The 13,032-nt window shown below is 39.3% G+C and overlaps 1 protein-coding gene across 1 annotated transcript; it reads right to left on the bottom strand.

Annotated features, from left to right (window-relative positions):
• Positions 1-11,059: 11,059 nt before the first annotated feature.
• Positions 11,060-11,752, bottom strand: LOC121463946 (glutathione S-transferase P-like). Its single transcript, XM_041676532.1, has one exon. It carries the CDS (start codon positions 11,723-11,725, stop codon positions 11,093-11,095), a length of 633 nt encoding a protein of 210 aa, XP_041532466.1. The 5' UTR covers positions 11,726-11,752; the 3' UTR covers positions 11,060-11,092.
• Between the last annotated feature and the right edge of the window lie 1,280 nt (positions 11,753-13,032).

Here is a 13,032-nt window from a genome sequence, read left to right as displayed (position 1 = left end):
AACCAAACATCTGGCAAAACTGGTATGAAAAAGTTTTATGAACATACAGAGTGGTGCTGTGGTAAAGAAGCAGAAGTGAGAAGTGAGATACAGAGAGAGAGACAGAGAGAGAGAGAGAGAGAGAGAGAGAGAGAGAGAAAGAGAGAGAGAGAATACGGTTGCAAATCAATCTGAGATATGACAAGATCTAGAAAACAAGGTAAAATGGATTACCAGCAAATTCCAGCAACTAAGAAAGAGGCCTGTGTAGGGGAAACCCAGCCCAAGGGGGTGTGTTAGCCTTGGGCTAATGTTTAGGTATAAATCTGGCGGGTGTGAGCCCCGCTGGTCCCTTTTTGTACTTCCGTTTCATCACTGGATCCCTAGTGTTGTAAGCTATTCCCTCATTAAAGTTTACTATTTCATATTAAGCTAGCCTGGTTATTCTGCCACACAGCTTGCTCTTTTCAATAATTAATTGTGAGATATCACACATCTCCTCTTTTCTGATAGGATTACAAACTAATCACTAAATGGGGTGTCTTTGGGCTAGTGAGTTCAATGCTAAACACCTTTCTATGCTATGATATGCCCAAAACACAAACAAGATCAGTTCAATACATTCTAGGAATGTCCATGAGATGGCATCAGACATTGGTAGGAACTACTGTAAGTCTTAAATCCTGTTTCCTCCTTACTTTTCTCAAAATATGTCCATAAAAAATGGGGGTTGGTTATTTAGTGCACTATTAGAGTGCTTGCATAGCAAGCCCAAGACTTTGGGTTTGTTCCTCAGCTCTGAAAAAAATGGTCTAATATTTATCTTTATATTGTCTAGCATGTTACATATATCTGAACCAGAAACTCTTACCTCCTCATTACAATAATCTGTATTACCATGATAGAATTCATCCTGCTTTGTCAAAATTTTCTGTATCATCTAATGTATCCAGGGTTCTTTGCTCCTTTTCTAGTGTCCTACATAAAACCTGGAGAATTTTTGTAGAAAGCTTTTGGGCAGCCTAAAATGCCAGGGCTGCCTGGATGGCCAGTATTTCTTCCACCTAACCTCACATATCAGTCTTAATTAAAAGCAGGACCACTTAGAAACAATTGGATTGGACCTAAATGTGAGGGCTATTTCTGGGATAAATGGCCCAGATTCAAGGGGCTAGAGATGCTGGAAGAAAAATTGTGAGTTCTTCACCCATACCTAGTTCTCTGACCTATATGGGAAAAAGGAGTCTGTCCTGCCTTCAATGGAAACAATAAAATATGAAAACTGTATATACTCCATCTATCTATCTATCTATCTATCTATCTATCTCCATCCATCCATCCATCCATCCATCCGGGTTTTATTCTCCATATTTTCCCACCCAAAAGATTGGTAATTCATATCTTATCCATCACTTGCTTAAATTTAACATTCCTTAAGTCTCTGACTCCGTGACACTAGAAATATTGTGGGAAGGGTCTTGGATAAAAAAATGTAAGTGTACTGAAAACAAAATACCCACATCAAACAACTTACAAACACATTATCTTAGCTTGTTTCTTTATATGACAAATGTAATATAGAAATTATGAATTCAAAGAGTCGTTATATTCAGGTTTTTATTGCCTCTCTGCCATGAAGTTCAAAAAACTTTTTCTGACTAAATTCATTTTGTAAAGAGGTAAAATCTGTAGAGTTTTCTAAATGGAAATGGAAAGATATGATCAAAGCCAGAAAATAAACTTATCATAAATCAGAAGGTTTATGGAAGATAAAGAATCAAGATCATATGTGAAACTGCAATATCCATTAAAATTCCATAGGACAAAATTCAGTACACTTGTATATAATTAGAATGCAATTCTCTCTTTACAATCAAGGTGATAGAATATGCCACTTATGTAACTCTCTGTTTGGAATACAGGTGATAGAAGATGTTACTTAGGTTCAACTTTTTATACAGAGAAAAGGAAAATACATACTAGAACTTGCTTTTGAACCTTAACATGGCCTGCAAAGAAACTGTCTTGGTCAGGGAGTAATCTGCCTCTCAACTGCTTGAAGTACAAAAGACTTTCAAAATATCAGTGAAACATCCTGTCAAAGCTTGACACATGAGATTGTAGGCTATGAGAACAGGTGGGATCAATCTGACTTCTACAAAAGTTGGAAGGAAGGTCATATATACTTACTTAAACCTTCATGACAAAAAAGATACATAATCTAATGAAATATTCATGAAATCATTTCTGATGGACTGGCTCAAAGGAAGCACTGGGATGTTTGGTTATCACAAACAGAGGTCTCACAAATATCATAGGCTGGAAGATGATGAATGATAGGATTTCCTGAAAAACTATGGATGAGAGAAGCAGTGTTTATGGCCGAGTCACTGAACATGATGGAGCTGTGCTTACAGAGGCGGTGAACAAGTTTGCTCCACCAGGGACTTCAGGACTGGTGTGCAGCTTTAGTGCCTTTGCAGAGCTCCATGGTAGACTGTGATCTTATGTGAACTATCATTTTAAGGGAAGAGTGAAGTAATATGTAAAAATTTCCCCTTTTGACATAAATATTTTCTGTTATTTTTGAGATTATAATTACATTACTTCCTCTTCTCTTTAATCCTTGCAAACCCTCCCTACACTCTCTCTTGCTGTTTCTCATGTATGGCCTCTCTTTTCCTTCATTGTTGTTACATGGATATACATGTATACATGTAGTTTTACAGTCCTAAATGTAAACCAACCATTCTTTATAGCTAGCATGTAAGCTTTCCAGACTCACTATTTGATATGGGATTTACAACTTGTGTGCTTTTTCCCTGGGTGGAAATATTTCCATAAGTCTCAAAAAGTTCTAAGGAAAGAGTTAGGAAGTTCATAAGACTCAGCATTTAAATTATGGCTGGGAAATCTGGAACTTAAAAGAATAATAAGGCCCCTCTGCTCCCAAGCTTACATAGGTTTTAAGTAAGAACTGAAGAAATGAGAACCTCCATCTCAGTCAGTTGCAAACAAGTCATGCAGACATGTTCATGGTTCTAGTTTTCCTGAGTTCCCCATTCTAATGGGAGCCTTTGTGATACCACACATTTGTTATTCGTATTCCTGTAAGTAATCCCGTACCTATACTCCTGTATTAACCTCAATAAACTCATTAATTTGAGGAAATAGGAATTACACAGTCTTCCCTGGCTGGCAGATAAAGAAAGGGGGAACTGATAAGTAAAACAAATGGCTGTCTTCAAGTTTCCTTTTTATTTTTTCTACTAAGACAAAAGCTTAGGAGGCTTTTTCTTCCACCAGCAGGCTGTCTCCTCCAGCTGTTCGGTTCAGGACAGATAGGTTAACAGTCAGTTCTGAACATGGCCACCTGAAGCTGCAGGTGATCACACCTCATGTGAGTGAGCAGTGGCTGGGTCATGCCTTAAGATAGCATGTCACAGCAGTCCTCCTCACCCTCAGGCAGGACATTCAGGACCCCTGTATCTAGGGGAATGGTTGGTCTACAGGTCCCATTTAGGAATGAACATTCATGGACATTTCAACATGTTGAAATTATGAGGCTGCGCATTTGCTGCTGTGCACTCCATAAAGAAGAACCTCTGACCAAGCCTGACAGCTGAAGACATCTATCCATAGAATCGGAAATATATACGAAGCAGTTACTCTTGTCACACAAAGGAACAACATTAACATCATCTTAAAGGACTCTATGCCTCATCCAGCCATGCTCTGTTGATCATGGACACAGGACCAGGTACTAATTCCTACCTAGAGTGCAGGCCTCACCAGATCAGCAGGAAGTGAAATACACAATAACTCTCACGTCTCCGTTGCACCAGTGATTTCCTCATATTGTCTATGCCCCATTTAAATGATATTTTCTTATGCCAAAATAAAAAGTTTTAATTTCATATGATCCTATTTGTTGATTTTTTTTTTTGGTCTCATTTACTGAATAGACAAGAGTCCTACTCAGAAAACCCTTTCCTATGCTTAAACTTGGAAGATTTTCTCTACTGTGTTCTTTGGCATTTTTAGGGTATCACATCTCATTTTGACATCCACGACACATTTGGTGCAGTTTGTGTATGGTAGATGATAAAGAGCATAGTTTCATTGTCTGCATGCTGAAAACAATTTCTCATAATCGGCATATCTGAGACAGTATCTCAAATGCCAACAAACATATGGAATACAAATATGTGTGCAGAGTTACCCTAGTTACGCACAAGTACACGCTGCTTACCAGGTGGACCACTTTGAGGTACCCAAGCATGAAGTAATACAAGGTCAAATTCTGACCATGGCAACAATCTGCATAAGAATAAATTTCAACAGGACTTACGGCCTGACTCAAATACTCTAGATTGTGTTGTCATTTTCTTGAGTCCCAAGACCCATTTCTCACAACGAATAATAATATTTCGAGTGCCCATAATTCCAGCTTTGAGTGCCTCTTTAGTGATTACATTTTTTTAACAAATCTAAATTTTTCTAAATGCTGCAAAGGAAGTAAGGAAAAAAGAACACATATGCTATGATCATTGTAAAATAAAATATCTCAGGTACTGTGGATGCTATAATAATAGCTGTGGCTGAAAATTTAACATAGACGTACCAGCTGTATCACTCCTGGATATGCATACTTTCCAAGGGAGTTCACTATACTGAATCACATATATGTGTGTGTGTGAGAGTTTGTGTGTAATTGTTATCATTGCACTTCCTATAATAAATGATTCAGGGAATAAGATTAGATAACCACCAATATATGAGTGGATAAAGAAAACATTATATGCATAAATCATGCAAGATAATCAATCAACAAATAAAATTATGGAAAAAATACATAATTCTCAAGAAAATTGTTGCAATCATGTATCAAGTCAAAGACATAGACAACTCTCCAAAATACAAATAACACATATCTTCTTTCATAAATGGAATCTAGAAAACAAAGGAGAGAATAGAAAATCTTGCAGAACTGTGAGGGCAGATGTTTTAGATGGAGGGACTACAACAGGGAAACGAGCCGGTGCATACAAATAAACTTTCTGGAATAAAGTTAAACAATGATTAGAAAAATAAAACATTAAATGATTTTATATGAAAGTGAATACATTCGGATTTTGTTCGTATCTTCCACAATAAGGTCTCATGCTGTAGCATGGCCCATGATATCCAGAACTCCCTGTGTAGCCCACACTCTTCTAAAACTCATGTCTCTCAAGCACTTGGATAAAGTAGATTAATAATTTGTGACATAAATTTTTATATAAATACTAAAAGGAAAGTGAATAAGAAGCCATTAATCAATTTTTTTTTTTTTTGGTTTTTCAAGACAGGGTTTCTCTGTGGCTTTGGAGCCTATCCTGGAACTAGCTCTGTAGACCAGGCTGGTCTCGAATTCACAGAGATCCGCCTGCCTCTGCCTCCTGAGTGCTGGGATTAAAGGCGTGCGCCACCACTGCCCGGCGTCATTAATCAATTTTTTTAACTTAATAAATTGAAAATAAACACGACAAGAAGAGAAAGATACATATCTAAATAACACTGATAAATCTCTAGGCACACTAGCAAAGAAAAATGAAAGACTATTAAAGACTCACATAGGGAATGAGAAAGTGGGCACTGTAGATCCCACAGGTGCTAAAATGAAGTAAGGAAATATGGACAACGCTAAGCTTATGAATTTAAAACTTGGATGAAATACTAATGTAATAATGCTTCCTTTCAGAATGGCATCCTGTCATTCCTGGCTCTTCACAGCAGGCATCTCAGCCTCACGAGAACTTGGGCTGCGAGGAATCAGTAGGCTCTGAGAAGACTACCCCAGCCCTCACTGGAGCTGGGCTAAGAGGAGACTGTTGCCAAGAAGGCCCCGATTGTGACGAAATGGAGGTCTTCCACATGTGGGGCCCACCCCAGACAGATGCTGAACACGGCCTCCCTAATCTGCGGCTGCTCTCACCATGTGGAACTCCACAAGGCCTCAGCAGTTCCTTAGCACTTCCTAGCCTGAACCTGCTCAATATCACAGACAGGAAGAACAAGGTCAATTCTGAGTGGTTAAGAGTCTCTGCCTGGATGCTCATTGGACCAGAATGCATCAGAGGCGGACTTAAACCTCACACACAATTTATGATTGGATGTATTGGCTGTGGCTCTATTTGGTGGCTGTCAGTTTCTGGTGGGATGTGACTTTGGTGGGAAAGGTCTGAGGTGACTCTAGCGGGAGAAACATTGTGGAAATCTGAACACTGGGTTCTACACGTCACAGACTTGCAGCTCAGCACAGGACAAGTGCAGTGATCAAGCCTCCATGGTCTGTCTGCTCATGAGGGACAGAGGGAGGGCCTTGTGGTCAGAGCTGCACACCTACCATCCCACAGTTTTTGTTCTGTCTCACCTTGGCTCATCTCACCTCTTCTCACCTGACCTAGCTTCACAATATCTTACCTGGCACAGAAAACCCACTTGGCCATGGCAGGTTTATTGCAAAATGGAGAAAATAAAAATGACCACCAGATAGTCACATTTTCAAAATCACACAGTTACTTGTATGTGACAGGGACTTTACCCAAGTCAAGGTCACACACAGCTAGAGTAAAGTTGCTTCTTTCCACAGAACTGATTGTGTTTGGTCCCAGTGTGGAAGAGGTACCACCATTCTGAGGTCAACATATCCTTGAAACACACCAAGTCATTTAATTCAGAAGTTATTATTATTATTATTATCATCAAATTTCTCTCTGCAGTGGTCGTTCCTTTCTGATTAGCAAAGAAAAGTAAAGGTTAATAAAACATTGTGTAATCTATTTCTGGGGATCTTTATTATCCCTTTCTCTTTGTTTAATATATCCTTTATAGATTGATTTGATCTTTCTATAACTGCCTTACCTGTAGGATTATGTGGTATACCTGTAATATGCTTTATATAATTAGCAAAAACCTGCTTCATTTTCTTAAAGATATATGCTGGAGCTTTGTCTGTCTTTATTTGTGCAGGTATAACAAGATAATAATAACTTAGAGTAAATGTATGATTGTCAAATCAGCCTTTTGTGAACCCAAAACAGTTGCTCATTGACAACCTGAACAGGAAAAAGTCTCCTATTACCTGCAAACTCTGAGGAACTCTGAAACACAGGCTGCAACTACATAGAGAGGACCAAGATGTGAGTGATCACCCCAACAGTGGGGCACCCTAATTTATAGGCCCTCCCTACCAGGGCAAAAGCCCAGGTCTTTTCCCCAACTGCTCAGCTCTCTAGCCAGTCAGCAGGTAAGCTCCCTGCAGGTTGGCTACTCTAACACCCCCACACTACCAATAAGACCCTGTAAGCTATGAGTCCCACTCCACACCCATTCAAATTCCTATCCTCCCCTCCACTCCACAACCTCAAAGGAACTCTGGATCACAAGCTGCAATTACACAGAGAGGAACAAGAGAGAAACTCTGAAACACAAACTGCAGCTGCACAGAATGGACTAAGAAAGTGAACCAAGAGGTTGGACCAAGTGAGCAGGCCTGATGGAGGAAGGTCATTGGCTAATAAAGGAACTGCCTTGGCCCATTTTATTGGTTGCAAGATAGGTGGGAGGAGTAGGCAGAACAGGACGCTGGGAGGAAGAGGAAGTGAGCTCACTCTCTCGACAGCTCTCCTCTCGAGAGAGACGCCATGCCCCGCTCCCAGGATGAAGCTCCGACCCAGGATGGACATAGGCTAGAATCTTCCTGGTAAGCGCACCTTGGGGTGCCATACACAGATGATTAGAAATGGGCTAAATTAATATGTGAGAATTAGCCTAGAAGAGAATGGGCCAAGCAGTGTTTAAATGAATACAGTTTGTGTGTTGTTATTTCGGGCATAAGCTAGCCGAGCAGGCGGCCGGGGTGCTGGGAACGCAACCCCGCCGCCCTTATTACTACACAGGCCAAAAGAAATCTCAGCAAATTCCTGAGACGAAAACAGCAACAGTACAGAACAGACCAAGAACAATTTAAAAAGATGTAAACAGCAACTGTTAGGATTGGACCAACAGGCAAAGACACTGATAGCACCAATTAGAAGAAAAGATGAGTAGATCCCAACGCAAGAATTCATTCAAAAAGATAAAAAGCAACATGGTAACACCAGAACCCTCTGGTCATATGCCAGAAAGACTTGATCACCCTAACCCAGAAGAAGCAGAAGGAAATAATTTTAAAATATAAATTTATGAGAGATGATAGAGGTGTTTAAAGAGGAAATGAAAAAATCTCTTAAAGAAATGGAGGAAAAGACAAACAAAAATGGAAGAAATCAATAAATCTCTGAAAGAATCCCAGGGAAACCAAGAAAAGAACAATCAAACAGATGAAACAAACAGTTCAAACAGCTCAAGACTTGAAAACTGAAATAGAGGCAATAAAGAAAACAGAAACAGCAGGATTTCTGTATATGGAAAACCTGGGTAAACAAATGGGAACTACAGTTGGAAGCCTAACCAACAGAGTACAAGAGATGGAAGAGAAATCAGGTGTGAAAGATACTATATCTCTTAATATCAGTGGACTTAATTCACCCATGCAAAGAGAACGGCTATGAAAGCAAGATCCATACTTCTGCTGTATATAAGAAACACACTTCAACGTCAAAGACAGACATTACCTCAGTGTAAAGGGTTGGGAAAAGATTTTCCAATCAAGTGGACCTAAGAAACAAGCTGGTATACCTCCACCAATATCTAACAAAATAGACTTCAAACTAATACCAATCAGAAGAGATGGAGGACACTTTATTCTCATAATAGGACAAATTCATCAAGGTGAAATCTCAGTCCTGAACACCTATGCCCCAAATACAAGAGAACCCATATTTGTAAAAGAAACATGACTAAAGCTTTTAGAATTTGACCCTGGGTTGCCTCAAGGTTGAAGATACAGAGAGGACAACATTCTGCCCATCCTTTAACCAGATTGGGTTTTATAGTTATGTTCAAGACAATAATAATGTCTTATAAATTGAATGCAAGTATTTGTTGCAGGAAACACAAAAGTCACATACAAGAACATGCCACGGAACAAAAAAAAAAAACTTGACCTAAAATACCTCTTTTTTTTTTCTTCCTGAGACTCTCTCACATTTTCCCAAGGCATGAATCAGTATGAATCATTTTGACTGTATTTTGACACTTTGAATATTGAGTATGTCCACTGTTGCTTCTGGGAGTTTAGTATGACCTGGTCACAGATAACACAAGGAAAATATGTGTGGGCTATTATCCACTACCAGCCCAGCTGTCAGAATAGAAAACATAGTATACATATATTCATTGGATTGACAATTTTGTGTGATTAACATTCCTAGTTTCCCCAGTTCTATCTGTGAACCTGTGAACCCTTTTACTCCCTACAAATTATAACATTTGTACCTTTACTTTCCTACCTCCAACTCTCCTATATACCACATATCCCAGTTCTCCTTCAAGTTTGTGTCCTTTTTTCATGCATTGTTATTTTTATACATAAATTTGTATATACATCTTTCCTAAATACAAGAAGACCAATCCATACAATGTTAGTATTCTGTATGTTTTCAGGGATGTCCATTGGTTACAGGACAACCAGTTTATGTGTTCTTCTTTGGGGAAGGCCACCTCTTCCACTCTGTGTTTTCCTAAATGACTAGAGTTCTTAGTTTGATGTTGTCACCTTATAGCATTTCCTTGGCCAGTTTGGCATGCCCATTGGTATCATCCAATTACCTCACACTAATTTGAACCACAATTATACAAAGTTTAAAGTAATCTATGTAGTGTTTCATTCACTGTACTACCATATCCCAAATAATGTGATGATGGAGGAAGGTCATTGCCTAATAAAGGAACTGCCTTGGCCCATTTTATTGGTTAGAGGATAGGTGGGAGGAGTAAACAGAACAGAACGCTGGGAGGAAGAGGAAGTGAGGTCAGAGTCTCGACAGCTCTCCTCTCGGGAGCAGACGCCTGAGAGAGACGCCATGCCCCGCTCCCAGGATGAAGCTCCGACCCAGGATGGACATAGGCTAGAATCTTCCTGGTAAGTGCACCTTGGGGTGCAATACACAGATGATTAGAAATGGGCTAAATTAATATGTGAGAATTAGCCTGGAAGAGAATGGGCCAAGCAGTGTTTAAATGAATACAGTTTGTGTGTTGTTATTTCGGGCATAAGCTAGCCAGGCAGCCGGGGTGCTGGGGATGCAGCCCCGCCGCCCTTATTACTACAATGTGACAGGTAGAATTCTTATTGTGAGTGGTTGGCCTTAACTTAATCTTGTTCCAATTAGGTCTAATAACTTAAATTATTCTATATTTTTTAGTCTACTCTCTGTCACATACCATATATTCTGCTTCCTCCCTGTTTACTCACAACTCAAATGCATACCTCAATTCCTCTCTCTGCCAGGAAGTCCTACCTATATCTTGTGCCTAGATACTGTCCATTCATCTTCCGATTACACTAACCACAGCAACCTATCTTCACACTGTGTTGACATATCTCATAACAAATCTACTTATAATTTATGACATATTTTCATTGTCGTTTTTATCCATGGAAAAGCTCACATTTATGATACCCTGTCCTTACAGAATAGACTATCAGAACAAAAAGATGCAATAAAAATTGGCAAAATGATAAACATTTTTATTGCAAAGATACAAGATAGAAAGACTTGAAATTTAAGATAATCTGATATTTACGTGAAATCACAAAATGTCACAGGAAAATAATGTTTATATAGAGAATAATCTCATTACATTAGCAATCAAATGCCAAGAAATTAAGTATGCATCAAAATCAGAAATAGTGGACATAACTGATCCTTTATCACATTATTTTAACATACAGTCAAGAAATGTTACTGCTTAAATGACTCCTACTATGAAAATTTATTCATAATAGTTGATGCTTAAATAGTATGTCAGCAACAACAATGCATAAATTCAGTTTACAACAAATGCTTGATCACAATAGAGTTCATATCTGGATACAATGTTTCTAAATTTATTTTTTTTTCTGTCTTACAAACTTTATTAGTGCTGGGGAAAGGAGGACAGGCAGCTCCGGTCTCTCCCTACATTACTGCTTGCCATTGCCATTGATGGGACGGTTCAAATGGTCAGGGGAGGACAGGAAGGCCTTGATCTTGGGCCGGGCACTGAGGCGTGCCACATAGGCACTGAGCAGGGGGAAGTTGTCCAGGCAGCCAGGGGCCAGGACCTGGTGGATCAGCAGCAGATCTAGCAAGTTGTAATTGGCGAAGGAGATCTGGTCACCCACGATGAAGGCTTTGCCTCCTTGATTCTGGGACAGCAGGGTCTCGAAAGGTTTCAGGTGTCCAGGCAGGGCCTTCACATAGTCATCCTTCCCTTCCTCATATTTGGTGTAGATGAGGGTGATGTATTTCAGGCGAAGGTCTTCCACCCCATCATTCACCATATCTACCAGGGCAGCCTCCTTCTGATCTTTTCCATAAAGCCTAAGGGATTGGCCCAAGTGCCTCAAGATGGCAATAGATTGGTACAGGGTAAGGTCTCCATCCTGAAACTTGGGGAGCTGCCCATACAGACAGGTGGACTTGAGCAAGCCTTTCATCCAAGTATCTATGGACACCACCTCCTCCTTCCAGCTCTGGTCCTGGTCAGCCAGTAGTATGCGCATGGCCTCACAGCGCCCTCGAACTGGGAAGTAGACAATGGTGTACGGCGGCATGGCTGCTGCGTAGATGGAGGCACGAATTCCGACCTGCGTAGACGGTAACGGATCTTGGGTGTGGACGCCAGCCAATGTTTCTAAATTTAAAAAGAACTGTCTTGCTGTTTAAGTATTGACTACGCTTTGGAAATTAATTAAAGGATGTCTGCCTGGGTAATAAGTTGGCAATGTAAGGAAGATCTATACAATGAATTAATGTGAGGTATACTAAGAAATTTTATAAAATGTACCCATTAAATGAATTTAGTGATGCTTTTTAAGGGTTGAGTTTGTGTTAAAGGACTTGCTACATTCTTAACATCTGTGAGGTTTCTCTCCAGTATGAGTTTTGTGATGAGCATGAAGATGTGAGGCGTGAGTAAAGGGCTTGCCACATTCTTGACATCTGGAAGGTTTCTCTCCAGTATGAATTCTGTGATGAATATGAAGATGTGAGAGACTGGTAAAGAATTTGCCACATTCTTGACATCTGAAAGGTGTCTCTCCAGTATGAATTCTGTGATGAGTATGAAGTGTTGAGGCCGTGGTAAAAGACTTGCCACATGTTTGACATCTGTAAGGTTTCTCACCAGTATGGATTCTGTGATGTGTGTGAAGGTGTGAGATCTGGGTAAATGACTTGCCACATGCTTGACATCTGAAAGTTTTCTCTCCAGTATGAATTCTGTGATGAGTATGAAGACGTGAGACCTTGGTAAAAGACTTGCCACATGTTTGACATCTATAAGGTTTCTCACCAGTATGGATTCTCTGATAAGCTTGAAGTTTTGCATGACAAGTAAATGACTTGATGCAATCTTTACATTTGGATGCCTTCTCTTTGGGATTGATACTCTTATGCCTAGCAAGGCATCAACATCTGTTGGAGCACTTTCCATATTCAATAATACTGCTTTGTTCTTCATTTTGATTGTTTATATAATGTTTATCTTGTTTCTGTTCATATTGAAACAAAAGTAAAAGTTGGTGTTATCAAAAATATTCTTAAAATTTTATCTTATATGTATTGGCTCTTAGATCAAACAGATTTCATCTATGTATTTAAATAATGAGTAAAGCTATATTCTGATTTGATGTTTTGGAAATTTGTCCCTTCAAGATGAAGATTCTGGAAACAATTTGTTCTAGAGTTCCTAGGAAAGGCTTTAATAACATCATTAAGTGTGTAAGTCTTCTCACAACAAGAAATGGTACGATATAATTACAGTCTCATTTGGTTAGAAAAACCTTCTCATATTTATCTCAATTGAATAGCTTGTCACAAAATGTAATTATTAGCTTAGGGAACTCTACTGAATGTTTCA

Source organism: Microtus oregoni, unplaced genomic scaffold (genome assembly GCF_018167655.1).
Source record: "Microtus oregoni isolate MIOR12 unplaced genomic scaffold, Mior012 000027F_ref0000203, whole genome shotgun sequence".
Taxonomy (NCBI): Eukaryota; Metazoa; Chordata; class Mammalia; order Rodentia; family Cricetidae; genus Microtus; species Microtus oregoni.
This window is presented reverse-complemented; position numbering and strand designations above follow the sequence as displayed.

Bases quoted from the DNA above. Each gene is read 5' to 3' on its own strand.
- LOC121463946 (XM_041676532.1), bottom strand. From the start codon at position 11,725: ATGCCGCCGTACACCATTGTCTACTTCCCAGTTCGAGGGCGCTGTGAG.